Source organism: Hoplias malabaricus, chromosome X1 (assembly GCF_029633855.1).
Source record: "Hoplias malabaricus isolate fHopMal1 chromosome X1, fHopMal1.hap1, whole genome shotgun sequence".
NCBI lineage: Eukaryota > Metazoa > Chordata > Actinopteri > Characiformes > Erythrinidae > Hoplias > Hoplias malabaricus.
This window is the reverse complement of record NC_089818.1, coordinates 19,242,931-19,262,855: the sequence shown is the minus strand read 5'-3', so window position 1 is coordinate 19,262,855 and position 19,925 is coordinate 19,242,931. Positions and strand designations below refer to the sequence as shown.

Sequence of the window (19,925 nt, the reverse complement as noted above, 5' to 3'; positions counted from 1 at the left end):
TTTCCTCCGGGTGACTGTCTGTGAGGAGTGTGGTGTGTTCTTCCTGTGTCTGCGTGGGTTTCCTCTGGGTGCTCCGGTTTCCTCCCACAGTCTAAAAACACACGTTGGTAGGTGGATTGGCGACTCAAAATAAAGTGTCTGTAGGTGTGTGTGTGTGTGTGTGTGTTGCCCTGTGAAGGACTGGCGCCCCCTCCAGGGTGTATTCCCACCTTGCGCCCAATAATTCCAGGTAGGCTCTGGACCCACCGCGACCCTGAACTGGATAAGGGTTACAGATAATGAATGAATGAATGAATATTGTACATCAATATCTATATCATATATAAGTTCTGTACATTACCCTTAGTCATGAGAAGCCAGGATTATGGGAGCACTCTCTTGATTTGTGTTTTGTTTATGGGTCAGATAGTGGATTTTGCAATATTTTGTTTTCTAAATTGGTTGTTTTTATCAGCCAAGACATTGTAAACAACTGTTTAAAATACCAGATTAAATCAACTTTTAAAAAACTGATCTCAGAATCAAATATAATGTGGAACATGAAAATATACCGATACACCAGGACACTACACTGTAAACATCAGATCAAATCAAAATTCAGTTGTGTAGTTGTGAAGAGGAGATGTGAATTTCCTTAAACACAACATAAGGCCCAATTGTTTATCAAGTCTATCTTTGATCCCATTGTTGTAGAAACACCTTCTGGATATTCTGTGAGGTTTTGATGGTATTCTGTCCCAGTAAACATTTAACCGTTGATTCAACGTTGAAATAACGTAATGACTGCCGTCTTATCAACGTTCTCTTAAGGTTGAAAATGAAAGTTTAAAATACAGACATTGAAAGACGACTATTAGACGCATTTTGGACGTCCACTGACGTTATCGATTGGTCACCACTTAACTAACTTATTAAGATGGATTTTGGACGTCCGTTGAGGTTTAAAATATGTCCTTGACGGACAGACTACTTTTAGACCTATTTTGAACGTCCAGGGACGTTCCTTGTTTACTGGGGTAGTACCAACATTTGTGAGGTCAGATATAGTTCATGGGTTTTGTACCAGAAATACCACTACAACTCATTCCAGTGGTATTGGATAGTGTTTTTCTTTTTTTCAAAAAACACAGTCCCAGCATGGCTTAGCTAATGCTAGCTGACTGTTTTGTATAAATGAATGAATAAAGGCAGGAATCCTTTAGCGTGTTAATACATTTTCTAAATGATAAAATGCCAGAAAACCTTTAGCTGGTACGTTTGCAGGCTAAATTTCTCTTTAAACATATCGCCCAACAAAGCAGCCAATCCCTGCGCAGGAAGGCGGGACCTTCCTGAAAACGGGCGGGGAAAAAAAAGGCAAAGAACGCCCTGGAGAAGGACAACATGCCCCTCAGCTCCACACAGGAGTTTCAGTGATGAGAGAGACGAGGAGGGACTGACGTTTCCAGTGTGAATTCGCTCAACACACGGCTAACAAACAGGACCTCTGAGGAAAACGGTGATGTGTCAGAAACGCTGCGGACATTAACGGTAAAGTTTAACGGTTTTTTTTTCGTGCCGAATAGCGTTCGGAACCTAATTCAAATGTGTTCTAACGTCCTCCGGCGCACGTTCGGCGCGCGTGACCCCCGAGATGAGCGTCAGGACCCGTGAAGAATAACGGCGCTGGACAGGAGTCTCTTTTTTTTTTTACTGTAGTAATTACTCGGTGGACCTGAGAATGGGCATTTCTACTCTACTGCTGCTGTTGACCTTCGGTGAGTACTGTTAACTCTTTAGTGTTCATCAGTGTGGTTTTTAAAAGGTCTAATTCTATACAGTGCTTTAAGAACCGTTAATACGTCATTTTTTAAAGAATATTAAGGCATAAACTTCCTAAATGCAGTTATATCAGCAGTAAAATAAGTGTCTTGTTGTATCTGACAAACAAAATTAACATAACTCTACTTTAAATTTGCATACTTTGACATGTCTAGTCTAATTTGCATATGAATGGGTGTTTATTTTTGTTTGTTGGTTTGTTTTGCTTTCATCTTTTTTATTTGATTTGATTTAATTTAATTTATAGCGATAGTGGATTCCTTCCCCTTTTTTATTTTATAAATTGATTGATATACACTGGTCAGTTATAACAGTAAAATTGCCTCCATGTTTCACACCCATTGTCCATTTCATCAGCTTCACCCTGTTCACGTTGTTCGCCCCCTTTCACCTTGTTCCTCAGTGATCCACTCACTGTCCACCGTTAGACACGCCTGCTGTGTTGGTCCACCTTGTAGATGTAAAGTCAGAGAGAGTCGCTTAATCTGTTGCTGCACAGATTGTGTAGGTCTCCCTGTCTTTCATCAGTGGACACAGGATGCTGTTCCCTGGTGAATTTTGGTTTCTAGACTATTCTCAGCACTGCTATGTCTGATCCACTCGTACCAGCACCACGTCGGTGTCACTGCGAATGGCGCTGAGAACGGTCCACCACCCAAATCATACCTGCTTTTTGCTGGTCCTGAGGGTCCTGACCCGTGAAGAACACAGTGAAAGAGGGCAAACATACAACGCATGCAGGACAGCAGGTGCACTCCTGTGTGTAACTGTAAAACTACAATTCTAGTCAAGGGTTTGTGGGGCTGATAACTTGGACTTTAAGCTAAAACAAGGAGGCTACGTAACGTTTTTGCTGATCAGTGCATCTGTATATCCATGTCATTAGAATCCGTCCAGGCATTTTATCTGAAGACTAAATTCTTGTTATTCATCGTCACTCCAGATGAAGCCTAAATGTAAACTGACGAATCTTGCTTCCAAGCCTTTGAAGCTTTGTAAACTCTCAACTAACAACAGACACAGCTCAAGCTCAAATGAACAAACACTACTCACCACTTCACCGCTTCCTTCTGAACGTCCAATAGCTCTAGCCACATGCTAGACATGTTTTCATGTTTTTATACATACATTTTGTTTATTTACATTTATTTTATAAACGTTGGTTTCATCCCAACTGATGAATACACATCATCATACATTTAATCTTACATTTATGACATGTATTAAGCTCATTACTGGTAAGAAGTTGACTTAAAGGACCAACTCAGATCATTTCAAACTACTTTGGTCTTGACCTGTGTATAATTTTTCTCCCACTGGAGCCGTTCCTCACAAAACACAAAGCACATTATTTCAGTAATCGTTATTTTCCCATATGGCTGCTGAGGCCCATTTTTGAAAAGATGTGCAGCCTGGGTTTGGAAGGACAAATTTAGGGCCTGTTGTAATGTGAAGGTTCAGTGGTGAGATTATGTTAAAATCATTTCTGAGACAGAGTGAGAGAGAAAGGGAAGGCAATAAAGTGCACTCCCTGGGACACTTGTGCAGATGAGGGTTGTTCTGGAGTGTAGGGCTTCATCTAAGTCCTCCGTGGCTCGGACCTGGCACAGAGGGGAAGTGTAGATTACTGGACCGCCCCTGACCCGTTCCATCTGCCAGAAATAACAGTGGAGGCCAACGCTTGGCTGCCACTTCAAATGGGGCCCGGAGATAAAAACGATATTTTCATATCCACTTAAACTCTCGAGTGTGTTTAAACGAATCTAACGTTCAATTAAGTGGCGCGTTATTGCAGCCTTTCCTAGCAGCCGTAAAACTGCCGACGTCAAGCCAGATTAGAGCACGCTGTAAATTTATGGGGGGGAAAACCTCAGGATGAGGTCAAAGGAAAACCAAAGCAGGAACCTAAAGCTCAGCGTCATGTTGTGCAGAGAGACAGGACTCCAGACTGAGCTCGGTGTGTGGAGTCCAGACCTGGGTGTAAGGTGAAAAACACATTAGAGATGCAAACACCTACAGAATGGTCACATTCAAAGAGCACTCCCTCAGAAATCATGAACAAAGCAAATGGCTCATGATTAACATGTTTCTGAATAACTGTGTTTAATTGTGTTTTGTCAAATGGCAGTTGTGTTTGACTTTATTTTCAGTGCTTCACTGTGTGAATCCAGCTTTATTTTCATCAGCTTACAACAATGTTCAAAATCCTACTGCAGTGGTTTCCAATATGGGGCACGTTTGGTGGAAAAAAAGTTTGGGAAAAACTGTTCTAATCTAGTGTTCTCCCCGTGTCCACGTGGGTTTCCTCCGGGTGCTCCGGTTTCCTCCCACGGTCCAAAAACACACGTTGGTAGGTGGATTGGTGAATCCAAAGTGTCCGTAGGTGTGAGTGTGTGTCTGTGTTGCCCTGTGAAGGACTGGCGCCCCCTCCAGGGTGTATTCCTGCCTTGCGCCCAATGATTCCAGGTAGGCTCTGGACCCACCGCGACCCTGAACTGGATAAGGGTTACAGATAATGAATGAAGATACCATGTAGTAATCAGAATATTGTTCCATTAAATCAGAACATCTTTAGTTGAGCTCACACCTCAATCGAGCTTTAATTCCTCTCGCCGTTTGGTACCTAGCACAAGCAATTGACTTCAAAGTATGAATGGAAATGTCTGAAATTAGGCTCTGCACATGCAACTTGTTGAAGGAATATTTAATAACGTTGGATCCAAATCTCATCACACACCTAGCGAAATCAAAGTAATGCAGTAACTGAACACGCACACTTACTCCTGCTCCCATTAAACCCCATTTCTTTTCATTTAAGTGTCCATTAAAATGCCTACGGCCTTATAAAGATCACGTATATAATCTGTATTAACGAGGGGCTAATAAAAGCTGCTCTGTGAGCGGTCTGTCAGGGAGAGGCTGGCCCTCAGACACGGCAGATACGGAGAAAAAGCGAGGCATGGTAAAGAGTTTTAGGAATCGATGGAGGCGGCTTGTCACCAAAGTTCTGCTTTTCTCCAGCGCAGGGCAATTCTGGAGCTTGTCCGCTTTGTCAGCCGTCCCAGAACCGTTAGCTCACTGATGGGATCCAGCCAACTGGAAATGTTCATGGTGGTTGGAGCACGGGGAGCTGAGTTGGTCCTTTGAATTAGATAGACGGCTATAGCTTGGGAAAAAGCAGTTATGGACCTCAGGCTAAAGCAGAGGAGGCTGCTTGGCTTCCAGGCATAAAGGCTTGACAGTTAACATGGGAAGGGTTAAAAAAAGAAGCCTATTTAAAAAAAAAAAAAGACCTACAAAAGCCAAATGTTTCCAATTCTGAGTAATACTTTTTAGAATGTATTACTTTAATTGCGTGCACATTTTGACAGAATTATAGACAGAATTCAGAGCTGTAATGCTGGACTATGTCGATTAAATATGAAAGTAATGAAAGCTCGATTATTGGACTTCTTTGACACACTGTAGTTTTGAAGATGCATCGATCTTTAGATACATTGTCCAACGATGATCTGTAGTTTCTAACAAAGCTGCAGAAAACTCATGGGGTTATAACTAATGAGTGAATTTTGTGCCAGAGGTGTTACACTAAATAAAAATCTCCAAAACAAATCAAAACAAAATATACGTTGTGAATGCAAAATAGAAAAAAATACATGTTTTTAAAAGATTATTTGCCTTTGTAAGTTTGCTTTCATTTTGATTTTCTTTTTTTATGGATGGCTTCTACTGTTCTACTATTTTTTATTTTTTTTGTATCTTTGTTATAGCTCACTTTTTATGAGTGGGAGGGTCTTAGTAGAAGGCTTTCACCTTGACTCTCCATTGTTCAGCTGAGTTTGCATTGACAGTGGCTCTGAAACCTCGGCTACAACTTATAACACACCTCGCTAGTGACACCCTTATTCGCTTAGGCTAGAAATATGAGTACAAATCAGTACAGGAGGTCCTCGGGTTACATCAGTCCCGAGTTACGATGTTTCATGGTTACGACACATCTCCCATTTACTGTATAAAGCCTTGTTTCGACTTTAGTGGTTTTGCGTCGTAAACGTCGTAACGTGAACTTCGTGTGTGGTGTGCGCGGCGGAAGAATACATGGTTATGCGGCTCGGGACCGAGGAGGATAGGTGTTAGGATAAGTGCTTACAGTATGTTATTTACGTACAGTATGTACGTATGTTCCAACTTACACAGAAAATCGGTTTACGACGCCACGTAGGAATGGATCAACGTCGTAAGTCGAGGACCCCCTGTGCAATATACAATTTCTACAAACCAGTCAGCCATTATTCATTCATTCATTGTCTGAAACCGCTTATCCAGTTCAGTGTTGCGGTGGGTACCCGGAATCACTGGCCACAAGGCGGGAACACACCCTGGAGGGGGCGCCAGTCCTTCGCAGGGTGACACACACTCACACATTCACTCACACACTCACACCTACGGACACTTTTGAGTCGCTAATCCACCTACCAACGTGTAGCACCCGGAGGAAACCCACGCGGACATGTGGCCATTAATTACATCATTTATAAAGAAATTTTAATGCTAAATTTCTGTATACTTGCTGCTGTGTGAATGAACCAGACCAGATTTCAGAGCCCCTGTCAATCCAAACTCTGTTGACCAGTGGAAATTCAAGACACTTCCAACCATGAAAAGTGAGCCAAAGCTCAGAAGCCAATGAGTGAAGCAGGAACAAACAAAAGATTCCAGAAGATTCACGTGCAGCCGCAGATGTTTTGAGTGGAATGTTTCATTTAGTTATCTGTGCTATCCTCCACTCATGGGTGTACTATTTTTACTATATCCTGCCTGTATCAGTTTACATTAATCGGACTAGGCACCACTTCATATTTGAGTCAGTTCGGTTCAAATTCAGCATTTTGGCTCTGGACAAGCAGTCTCTGTCTAACCTCAAACTTAATCCAGCTCTGGAGTAACTATGGGTGTCTCTCTCCAAAACATCGTGCTGCGTAAATCCTGGATTATTTTATAAAAATCTTGGACAGACGGCCTAGGAAAGATGAGAAATGGCCGGGTGCTAACACGAGCCATTAGAAAATCTCACAAAAGCGGACATGTCAGCTTGCTTTTGTTTACATAACAGAACTCTCCATGTTATCCGTGACTAGGCCTGTCCAAGGGCGTTTCAGGTATCAGAGTCTGAAAACAAGCCCTTGGCAGGCGGTCAGTGTGCTGGACGAGACGGAACGCAGGTGCAAATGCAGCCTGTGTGTTTTCTGGGAAGTGAGCGCTCTGAGGCTCAGTTAAGACACTGTACACTACACTGTCATATTAAATTGTAGCAGAATGTAAATGCGTCAGTACATTGGTAGAGTACAGAGATTAATTGAGGTAATGAGCTTAATTCTGTCATTTCTGAACATTACAGTTATTCATTCATTCATTATCTGTAACCCTTATCCAATTCAGGGTCGCAGTGGGTCCAGAGCCTACCTGGAATCATTGGGCACAAGGCGGGAATACACCCTGGAGGGGGCGCCAGTTCTTCACAGGGCAACACAGACACACACACACATTCACTCACACCTACGGACACTTTTGAGTCGCCAATCCACCTACCAAACGTGTGTTTTTGGACTGTGGGAGGAAACTGGAGCACCCGGAGGAAACCCACGCGGACACAGGGAGAACGCACCAACTCCTCACAGACAGTCACCTGGAGGAAACCCACACAGACACAGAGAGAACACACCAACTCCTCACAGACAGTCACCCGGAGGAAACCCACACAGACACAGAGAGAACACACCAACTCCTCACAGACAGTCACCCGGAGTGGGAATCGAACCCACAACCTCCAGGTCCCTGGAGCTATTTAATATTATTATAATATTAAACAATATTTGAGTAATATCTTTTAGCCAAACTATGATTTATGGGTTATTTTCAGACAGGTATTGTGTGTATTCAACTACAGTGCACTGTGTAAATGGTCCCTCGTCCCATTTGTGCAATTCTTTCCTAAAGAATTTTAACCAATTTGATTTTACAAAGCCATTTTAGACGTTATTAAATATCTAACACAATGACTTTTATAGGATATTTGTATCTCCTTAAAATGACAAATGTTTTGGACTAAATGGAAATGACAGTTGACTGAGGAGTGTAAAAATGCATCGTATCAAATCGTATTATTCTCTGTACTTATTAGACTCGAGCAATTAAAATACATAGGAAACCGTTTCTATCCAAACTGTTGTTCCAGTCACTATCAGTCTGTTTTATGGTGGTTCCTGATCATGGGTTTTAACTACATTCCCTTGCATTTCCCAGTATAGGAACACACCACTATGGTTACAAGTGTCTAGCATGCTATGAAATTTGGGACCCAGCATGGGCTTCAGTGTTATTGAAGTCTCGTTGGAGCAGCGAAGCATCACTAATGATTCCAGCTGAGCTGAGGAAATTTCATCCGTTTTACACCACACTGACCCCATGGAGAATGCTCTGTTCCACCTCAGAAAGTTCATTGTGGCGACTCAGCTTCAGAAACAGTGAAAATTTAGCCCCGTGGTGGACCAAAGTTTAAAGGCCAGAGCTTCAAGTTTTAGACGTTTAAGAGTGACCCGACACTTTTAACTGTGTGTTTTTATCATGATTGTTTTGTGGAAACATTAATGCCCAAAAGACCAGAGGAACCTGGGAGCAGTGTAAATAAAATAACTTTGGTTTCTACTGGCACTGGCCATTGTTAAGAAAGATTCTCAATCTGCAAATGGTCAGGGTGTGTGAGAGAAATCCTCCTCACTCTAAATGCATCATGGAATGCTGTCCAAGATCCTTAAGCTCAGGATTTCTTCTATTTTTTATAGCCTAGTAACTCTTTTGTTGTCTCACTCGGAGTCCATATTGAAGGCTTATGGAAACATGTGTCTAAGAATGTGTTTAGAGTTATCTTTCTGTAGGTGTTATCTATATCAACACACTTCTTACATGTATCACACTAACTTTCACACGTTTAAGTGAATAATTAACGACTACACTTTTCTCCGTTCACTCCTCTCCAGCTAACATTTCTAAAACATCAACAGAGTGCTCTTACGAGGCCATTAAAGTGCATTGCTTACATAATCTCCCAGTGGGAAGTAGCACTGTAGCCAATTTAACCAACAACAGCGTAATCAGGACTATTTTCCACCTCATACAAACACAAGTTGGAATAGTAGCCTGTTCGAACCCAGATGAGTGTGACATCAGTGTCAGTGTAAAACGGTCTCAAACATCTGTCAGTGTTTTTGAGCTTTTACACAGCTGTTTTCAAAAAACAGGTGTATATCTGATGAGTAATGAGCATCGCGCTCTACTGAGGATTCATGCATCGCTCTGAATGTTGCTTTTCAACAGCATTTGCAACGGTAGATTTGATGATCAGACTTCACACATTCTGCTAAGTGTGTCCTGTTGCTGTGTTTGCGGTGTGTTCTAGGCTGGACGGAGAGTTTGTCTCTGTACGCGTCAGATGGCCGCTCCCCTCGACTGGCCCTGGAGAAGAGTTTAAGCTGGCCACCCAAAGACATGCAGTGCCAACACATGCTGAAGCATCTCCGTAATGGTGCGCGCATCACCGTACAGATGCCTCCCAGCATAGAGGGTCACTGGGTCTCCACCAGGTTAGCCACACTGAATATGTGTTTTTCTCATATATATATTTCTGTTGAATGTCTATGTCACACTCTTAGGGTGCTTTCACGCATGCCTTGTTTGGTCTAGATTTTCTGTCTCTTCAGTTTGGTCCAAATCAAAATGGGAAGTGTGAAAAGAGGTGGTCTCACTTCAAATGAAATTGAACCAAAGTCCAGTTTGTGTGCAGTTGGAAAACACTTTTTTGATGGTTTGGAATTTAGGACCCATCACAGGGACAGAGACTGGCGTGACGGGGGATTTTACTCACTGCCTTCGTTGCTTTGAAACTTGTAAAACATATAGGAAACATGCAAAACCTTTTACTCGAACTGTACATTTGTTACCATTAACATACCATGCTGCCTTTAGTGAAAATTAGCAGTGAGCAGTGAACATCACTTGATTTAAAAATTATATCAGTGTTTTTGTATGTTTTAATATTTAGAGTTAAAATTAGAATGTTATTAAAGAATCACTTTATTGGCCAGTGTTTGAACACAGAGGAATTTGTTCTCCGCATTTAACCCAATCCGTGCAGTGAAACACACATTTAAACACACACACACTAGTGAACACTAGGGGGCAGTGAGCACACATGCCCAGGGCGGTGGGCAGCCCTAGCCACGGCACCCGAGGAACAGTTGGGGGTTTGAACACTTCAGTTATGGCCTGCCGGGACACGGCTCCCCCCTGTGTATGTATGGGGAAAAATAACACATCCCACTCTATATTCTCACACATCCACTGTTGCAGTTTTTATGTTGTAAATAATGTTATAAATAAAAGCTAAAAGAAGGAGGTTATAAAAAATACTGCATCATTATCAGAAGGGTGCTCAACAGTGTAGAATATGAAGTGGAAGCAAGCGCAACGTGTTCAAGCATTTATGGTGGAACCTGGGCTGGACAATATATATATTTATATCATGATATATTTCTTAAGTTTGGTCAATATGATGACTCGACTTACGACTTTGATCCGTTCCTACGTCGCGTCATAAACCGATTTTCGGTGCGTACATGCTGTACGTAAATAACATACTGTGAGCACTTATCCTATCGTAACACCTATCCTCCTCGGTCCCGAGCCACGTAACCGTGTATTCTTCCGCCGCGCAGCGCACACCAAACACGAAGTTCACGTTACGACATTTACGACACAAAACCACTTAAGTCGAAACAAGGCTTTATACAGTAAATTGGAGATGTGTCGTAACCACAAAACATCGTAACTCGGGACTGACAAAACCCGAGGACCTCCTGTACATCCGATAATCGATATGAACAGTGTAAAGTTCACGGGAAACTTACAAGTACAAACAAGAAACATGACATCTCCATCAAACATAAGCCTATTGGCTGTGTAAATTTTAATATTTTTAAACCGAATTTGTAATTGAGAAAGCCGAACTGACAACAGCGCCCCCTAATGACCGTCAGTCAGTGAGAGATGTTGTAAATAATGTATATTGAAATATTGAAAATGTGTTTAAAAATAACATTGTTGTTAAATATTTTATATTGCGATAATATATCGATATTGAATTGTTGTCCAGCCCTAAATATAAGAATAAGGAGCTGCTAAATTAGTAAACATTGAAATAGTTAGCAATGTAGGTGAAGATTTAGATTTAGAAAGTTTAGAAGTAGATGACGACCTTAAAATAAAGTCCTTTAATGAAACCAAACCTTGTTGGACCAAAGAATACAGTGTAACTTTGGTTCGGACCTTGGTCTAGACTGTGTGAAAGCTCCCTCACTCTGCAAATGTTGTAATGTGACCTTTCTAATCCTCTGTTACCATCACAGCTGCGAGGTGCGTCCTGGGCCAGAGTTCATCACTCGCTCCTACCGCTTCTACCACAACCACACTTTCCAGGCCCACCAGTTTTATTACACAGACAACCACTGCACAGCGCCTGCGTACACGCTGGTGGTCCGGGGCCGGGTCCGTCTGCGTCAGGCCTCCTGGATCATCCGCGGAGGGACCGAGGCCGATTACCAGATCCACCGCATCCAGGCTGTTTGTCACACCACAGCCACAGCTAAGGAGCTGACCCAGAGGTTGGAGAGGAGCTGCGTCGGAGCCAAAGACCTGGGCCCCTGGGAACCCAATGTCATGTACGAGTTGTGGAGCGAGGAGGGCGGCTGCGACTGCTCCAGAGGGCTCAACTTTGCCATGCATGAGTTGCAGTTGCTCAGAGTGGAGAAGCAATACCTGCATCACAACCTGGACCATCTGGTAGAGGAGCTCTTTCTGGGGGATATCCACACGGAGCCAGCGCAGAGGATGTATTACAGGCCCTCAAGCTATCAGCCCGCCTTGCAGAATGCCAAGGTCAGTGCAAGAGCAGTGTGGGTACTGGTTAATTTGTCGGTTGTGAGATATTTGCCAGACTGTAGTGATGGATCCAGCAGGCTGAATGGGGCCAGGAGTCAGGATACTGTGTAGGAAAGGCAGCTCAATGGTAGGTTTTCCCATGTTAGAAGGTAGAGTTTGGAAATGATGACTGGTACCAGAAATTTTCATAAGAAAAAAAACCCCCAAAAACCTACAAGCCTAAGTATGATAACCTGAGTAAAGTGGGTAAAATGAGTGTGAAAGGGAATAAACTGTTAGTGGCTGCTTAAATGCTTTCAGAAGAACCAGCTGCAGTGATTCGTGGCTTCTTCTTGCGCCGGTAAGTGACGCGGTTGGATGGAGGTATAAGAACCAGTGTTTGATACTTGATTTGAGCAAAGTTTACACACAGTTACCACCTTTCTTTTCCCATCTTTGTTGTAATTGACTGGGAAACCGAAATATTCCCAAATGGAGATGGACGCGAGGATGATTTTGGTTGTACCAGCTCAGCCTTGATCTCTCCGCTAGCCATTTCACATCCAGCTAATCGTCCAACAGACGAAACAAAAAAACAATAGAATGTCGTTGTTCTACGCAGCTGTACGCACTTCTCCGGAGTTGTCATAGTAACACAGCCAGCATTCCTATTACACACCGTGGCCGAATGGTTAGAGAGAAGTTGACTTAGGACTGAAAGGTCGTGGGTTGGATCCCCACGATGGAAAACTGGGGGCAGCACTGTATCCTCCTTCAACATCCACAGCTGAAGTCCTAAATGCTCCCAAGGAGGTGGAGATGGCCGCATGCCATCCAGTGCGTTCACTGCCCCAGTGCACTATGTTTATTTCACATGTACAAGGTGTTGGATTCACCAAAATAAATCTGGATTATATCTAGGACTTGGATCCAGCACAACTGAAGCCCTGAGTCTGAGGAGAGCATCTGTGTGCATGAGCACATCCACTCATGTGTCTTTCCATATGTGCTTATAAAACGCTTTAGGGGAGAATTATAGACTGGCTTGACATTGCACCAGAGTGCATGAGTTTTAATATCACAGATCAGATGGAATTCACATGTATGTGTCTGTTCTTACATGTGTGAAAATGGAAAGTGTGCGTTTCCCATGCAGAACTAAGCAGTTGTAGCCCGCTCTGAGTCGAATGTACTCAGTACTAAACAAACGAACGTGAGTGGAGGAATAATTTCACAGGAGTGGGACGTAATGCACGCAAGATTTTTTTCTCGTTTGTGTTCAAAAGACGTCTGAGAATTTAGGTTAAAAAAACGAATGCAGAGTGTGTTGAATATTATTCTAATCGATGTACTTTTACACGTCTGATGATCAGACGCTCTCCCACAGGGGGCTAATGCCTGAGTATTACAGCGTTAAGCCCCGCCATGACCTGGCCACGAAAAGCGAAACGGGATCCAGCTCCTCCAACGATCACCATGCGGTATTCCCAGAATTCGGAATCACGCAGCCTTATGAATTATTCGGCCGAGCGCATTCCAGGAGTGATTTCATGCATGCCTGAGGCGGTATCGGAAAGTTCACTTGAGCCGTGGCTTCTCTGTTCTCCAGCCCTTTCTCTTTTTCTTTTTTTCCTCCTGCCTTGCTTACAGTCGCTTTCACTCCACAACGAAAAAATAATAGCATCCTTTCAGGCAGCGTTGTACATTTTGGGAATAGAATGCCTTTGATGTGTTCCAGTTTTAAAGGAACGCTTTAGAAACAAAGCAGAGGTGACCACAAACGAGCCGCCTGCCACTGGACATTTTTTTAATACATGGAAAATATATTTTTTAAGCCTCCACTTGCCTTAAAAGACATAACTTTTGTCATACACACGTCTGCCATAATTTGAGACAGTTCTGCTTGACTGAGGCTGTAAAAGATTTTAATATAGAAAACCATCCTTACAGAATTTTGCTTAAGCCCTCGCTATTAAAAATGGGCTCGAGTCTGAACAAGGGAGCCCCGGAGAATAAGCCACAAGTTTACGTTTGAGCAACAACAGGAAAAAAAAAAAAGCATGTGGCACTCGTTTTCATTTGAATCAAGGCCAAAGATTTATTCTACACTTTGATGCATTACGACCGCATCAGCCAAATACGGCAACTAAACAACAACGAATAAAATAACAGTCGTTTAATTAACAACCCCACCATCCAGAGGAGGAGTGATCCTTCCTGATTTAGATGCTTTATTGCTGTGATGACAATTCCATCCATGAATTACAAATAGCCACCCGTGCCCAGCTGCTGGGCCTCTTCCAGAGGACTTCAGAGTGCCAGTCTGTTCATTTGTGGTTATTGGGTGGATCTGAGCTGCGTGCTTGAAGACCAGCATCAACCATGATGTTTTTCTCTCCTTTCCAGTTCCCCCCGCCACAGCTTTCCGTCATCCCGTCCCAAACCGGATCAGACTGGTCCTGCGGGAGGGAGCCGTTATTGATGGGCACAACTGATTAGACAATACACAGAACCATTGGCTTTTCCAAATCATGGCTCAGAACCCACATTCGGACGAGAAATGGAGCTTTTAGAAACGTTTTATTCATTTGTCTCGCAAACTATACGTCAGTGCGCGTGGTATTCTTTGGTGTGTGGACTTACGTAAATAAATGTGGTCATCCACAAAAATATAAATACTTCTGGAGTGTTTTGTTGCCCGTGTGCAAACGTGTGAAGGGAGTTCCTGGTGCAGGACATTTCCTCTTTTATTTATGTTCCACTGTGTTTAATTCACAAACATTAATTGAACATCAAAATGTGCACAAGTGTGTTGTTCTTTCACAAAACCTCATTTAACCAGGAGCACCCAAACATTTGCTTTCAACTGTAGGAAAGAATAGAAAGCACAGGCCTAATTTCCCCTGTTTTACTTCTATACTTTGATCTCTTCTGCAGTGATTGAAACCACCAAACCACTTTGGATGAATTGGGTTGAATGAAAGGGAAATTGGAGCCAGGAGAAAGAAGGGAGGGTGAGACAGAGACGAAAGAGAGAGAGAGAGAGAGAGAGAGAGGTGCTGAATACGTTACTTTGCTAAGCCCGGGGCCAGTCAGAAGGTCAGCGCCTCATAAAGTGAAATCTTCAGGCTGAGACGACGGGCTGAAAACATCTTGTCCACACATGCAGCGCCTCCTTTCTTCTTTCTCTTTTTTTTTTCTTTCTGCGTTGAAGCCGCAGTGGAGCTGTGGAGGCGTCTTGTTCCAGCACATGATTACGCTCTCGCTCCTCTCCTTTCATTTGATTTTGACTCGACGTATCATTATCGTCCAATGAGTGATTACGATTTCATCTCCTTACAGCTCCAGCTGATCCTTTTCACAAACCGCACTAATTCTGAAATGAAAAGATCTCGTACCGTTGTGGAAATTACAGCCATGTCTCTGTGCACCACTCACTGTCATTAAAATGCTTCGTAAATGTGAAAGACACAGAGGAAAAGAAGTGTTTGGTTCAAACATTTTGGCACGAAAAACTGTAATTAAACTAAAGATAAGGTACATAGAGGAACCTACAAGTACTAACACAATCCAGAAGTGGAACCGAGGCAAGGCCCAGTGAACACCACGGTATTTCCAGCTCGGAACGTATCTAAAACACACGCTTTTTCTCCCAGACACAGGAGTGTGTGTGTGTCCAGCAGAGCAGTACACTGAAGCACTGTAGCAAGAAGTGACCATTCATCTTCATAGGTCTCGGGGTGAAGCAGGGACTCCGGAGCCTTCGGCTAGTAAACACCTACTTGTGCCTCAACACGTAGAAACATTTAGTTGATCTATATCAGCTTTCCGCTGGTATTCACTCTAACACAAGCCACCACTGTATTTATGCGTCAGAATTTTAAATAATAGTATATTATTATTAGACGGTGGTGCAGCGGGTAGTGTCGCAGTCACACAGCTCCAGGGACCTGGAGGTTGTGGGTTCGATTCCCGCTCCGGGTGACTGTCTGTGAGGAGTGTGGTGTGTTCTCCCTGTGTCTGCGTGGGTTTCCTCCGGGTGACTGTCTGTGAGGAGTGTGGTGTGTTCTCCCTGTGTCTGCGTGGGTTTCCTCCGGGTGACTGTCTGTGAGGAGTGTGGTGTGTTCTCCCTGTGTCTGCGTGGGTTTCCTCCGGGTGACTGTCTGTGAGGAGTGTGGTGTGTTCTCCGTGTCTGTGTGGGTTTCAGGGACCCACCGTGACCCTGAACTGGATAAGGGTTACAGATAATGAATGAATGAATGAATGAATGAATGAATAATCACAACAACATTCTGTTTTATCGTGACTAATCGTAAATCGAAATGCTAGTTTTAACAGTCAGGCGGCACGGTGTCGCAGCAGGTGGTTTCACTCTCACACAGCTCCAGGGTCCTGGGGTTGTGGGTTCGAGCCCCGCTCAGGGTGACTTGTCTGCTTGGTGTGTTCTCCATGTGGGTTTCCTCCGGGCGCTCAGAGTTCCTCCCGCAGTCCAAAAAAACACACATTTGTAGGTGATTGGTGTGTGTGTGTGCGCGTGTGTGTGTGTGTGTAAGAGAGAGAGAGATGGTAAGAGTGAAAGTTAATTATGAGATATAATTGTTTACCCCAAAAATAATTCTGAAACTCTGTAAAACAAGTGAATTATGGGAGAAAGTTGTGGCCAGTTGTATTTATTATAATTTTCTTTATGTTTACAGTTGGACAGTTTCTCATTAGAGTTACAGCTTTTTTAAGCAGATTGTGGATGGTGTTGACAGAAGCAGCAGCAGTTAACTGAACTAATGTTAGCTTGATTGTATTTAGTTATTAGCTCGTAGCTCAGAGGCTCAGTGGTTGATGGTGGGCTTTTTGCAGCGTTAGAAAAGTGTTTGTATAAAAGTATACTGTGTGTACTATAGCCGACAGGTGCCTTTGCGCAACACAATTTCAATTCTAGCTCCAAGCCAAAGCATCCCTCTAACAATGCGCTGTGTGGATTTTGGCTGTTGACCACTTGCTCCATCTTGTGACGTCTTTTGTGCTTTACACTTTAGACTGAATGCTGCTAATGACACTTTCTCTCCTCAGAGCCACGATCAGAGCTGCATCGCCTGCAGGATCATCTCGCGATCTGACGAGCTCCACCCACCCATCCTGCCCCCGAGAGCCGACCTGACGGTGGGACTGCACGGGCAGTGGGTGTCCCAGCGCTGCGAGGTGCGTCCAGAGGTGCTCTTCCTCACTCGTCACTTCATCTTTCACGACAACAACAACACCTGGGAGGGGCATTACTACCACTACTCAGACCCCGTCTGCAAGCACCCCACCTTCAGCATCTACGCCAGGGGGCGCTACAGCCGCGGAGTCCACTCCACACGAGTGATGGGGGGAACGGAGTTCGTGTTTAAGGGTACGTGTGAGAACTGCGTTACGCTCTACATTCATAGACCTTTATATGTGAACTATACATAAAATAACAGCCCCTCTTTCGCTTTCCGTGTGCAGTGAACCACATGCGTGTGACGCCGATGGACATAGCCACCACGTCGCTTCTCAACGTCTTTAACGGGAACGAATGTGGTGCTCAGGGCTCGTGGCAGGTGGGAGTGGAGCAGGACGTCACACAGACCGACGGCTGCGTGGCATTAGGGATCCGCCTGCCCCACACAGAGTACGAGCTGTTCCGGATGGAGCAGGACCCTCACGGACGCTACCTGCTCTACAACGGTCAGCGGCCCAGTGACGGCTCCAGTCCCGACCGGCCGGAGAAGCGGGCCACTTCCTACCAGATGCCCCTGGTCCAGTGCTCCTCCAGCAGCCAGAGGCCGGAAGTCAGCCTCAGCCACCACGCCGACCAGACGCGAAAACCAAGTAACGGCAGCCGGGGCAGTGGCCGGAGCTCCGTATCGCGGGCCGCAGCTCTCGTGGCGCTGAATGTGCTGGTTATGGGACTACTTGGCTGACTTGACTTGACCACAAAAAAAGCTGTAATTTCTGTACATCTCTGTACATACTGACGCAAAAGTGACCGGAGCGGCTCAGGACAGCGCCCTGGTCGGCTGGGAGGAAGTTTACTTGACGCACTTGGGCATTCAGCTCTTTCGATTTCCCTGGGCTCTGATCCACAGAAGCAGGATGGAAAGGAGACGGAGAAATTAAAGGGAAGAAGATCTGTTCTGAACTGCTCTCCAGACTCCGACTCCAACAAACACTGCTGCACCACATTGGCACTTTAGTCATTTGATTTATAAAAACCTCGTTTTTTTTTTTACACCAGGCTCCAGGAAGTGTTCCCTCTTTCCTCCCTTGTCTTTTTTCTAAAGCGAATAAAGCTATATACTGTAGGAATACACACTAACAAAAGAGGCATTTTGTTTCGTGTGTGTGTGGACTGCAGAAGTGTATTTGTAATGACAAAATGAACTATTTCAGGGCTACAGCGAATCAAAGGGAACTTCTACACACTTCATTACCACTGAGAGATACTCATTAGCAGAATACACGACCAAAACAAAGGACAACAGGAAGTGAACCTCTGTGTTTATAAATGAAAGACAGACTTTTATAAACCTGTAAGGTGTGTTTGGATCCAGACAGGGAAGTAGGGGCTGGGGTATTGTGCCAGTTTTGTTTACCTGATGGTCTCTTTCATCGTGTCCACATATGTGCTGGAAACTATCGTTCGGCTTGCTGTATGATGCTATGGCACGCAGAACACTTAAAAGCAATTTTGGTTTCACACAGCCCACCAGGAATGGCTGCTCTGTGCCAGTTTGTCAGAGTTTGATCGAGAACTGAACTGGAAATGGAATGGAAATGTTCATTTCCTGCAGTGGCGTGGACTCTATTCCCAGTGCCTAAAAAAAAACAAACACCAAAAGTATAGCCCAACATTGTCTGAGGCAGATTCATTCGTGTGTTGTTTGTTACAAGAGTCTCATTGTGTTACTGAATCACAGCTGACCACACGCCTCAATAACATTGTACTAATAACTGGACTGTAAAAACAAATTAAATATTTCGATTCATTATATGGAACACGTCTTGTGTTTTTCACCACGTTAATCTGACTACTAATGAAAGGAAAACTAATGCATCAGCAGTGTCTCCAAAATAACCATCCTAACCCTCATGTTTACTCAAGACTTTTTCCACTGGCTGTGCCTCAGTCAAAGAGAACGGCTTTGACCCGTGACAGAGGTCTGCATCCACAACGGTCTTTTAATTCAAGATTAGATCTTACAAGTCTCTTAAATATTGACAATAAAAACTAAATAAACATTTTATTTTAGTCGCCTAAGTAATGTTTTTTTTCCTAAAGCATAAAAACAGTTCATTATTATTCCTTACTTTTCCTTGTGGCCATTTTCTTTTCCATCACTTCTTGTGGTTTTTTGTATCTTAGCTCAGTTTCACACTAAATATTTAAAGGCTAAGCACCAATAAATACAGTGGAATTTGAGTTCCTAACTTGTGTTTATTGATAGTCAGAAAACATGTTATTTCTTACTAATTCAAGGAATAAGGTTTAAAAGACCGTTGGTCCCCCCCCCCACCGGTGTTCGGAAACTCTAATAGGCGTCTTGCCTGTGACGTAGATGGTGGACAACAACTCTAGAAGCTGCACTTAATTTAATGTAAAATGATGAAAAGGTGTGTTGTTTTTGGCTGCAATCATTCAATGTACAGTGGGACATCTGTGAACAAATGGCCCAAAGATCCCAAAATATCCAGAAAATGGACTAAAGTTGTCAACTTTAAACGGGCACTTTGGAAAGGACCATCCGCTCACTCCGTTATCTGTAGCTCATTTCACTGGCGCTTTTCCAACAATATGGGCATGTAAGGACACCAACGAAAGGTGTTCAAGAGCCTCTGTAACATGGAGGTAAACAGGGTAAGGACACTCACTTCGCCTGTTTTAGTTGGTGTTAGTTAACGTTAGCTTGACTCGCTAAACTCGGTGTCTCAGATTATACTCGGCTACGTAGCTGCATTACGGAGGTTTATAGTGTCGGATGAATTCGAGTTCGACTTCGATCACATTTACAAGAATAACGGTACCTCTACATTTGAGTTTAGCTTATTGCTAGGCTATTGTCATGAATAATGTTGAATAATGAATAATGGTTATTTAGCTAGATACTGTCATA

The 19,925-nt window shown here is 43.6% G+C and overlaps 1 protein-coding gene across 1 annotated transcript; it reads left to right on the top strand.

Annotated features, from left to right (window-relative positions):
• The first annotated feature begins 1,616 nt into the window (after positions 1-1,616).
• On the top strand, positions 1,617-18,978 carry LOC136675819 (protein APCDD1-like). Its single transcript, XM_066652580.1, has 5 exons — positions 1,617-1,757; positions 9,278-9,461; positions 11,283-11,811; positions 16,861-17,182; positions 17,278-18,978. Exons 1-5 carry the CDS (start codon positions 1,721-1,723, stop codon positions 17,733-17,735), a joined length of 1,530 nt encoding a protein of 509 aa, XP_066508677.1. The 5' UTR covers positions 1,617-1,720; the 3' UTR covers positions 17,736-18,978.
• Positions 18,979-19,925: the final 947 nt, after the last annotated feature.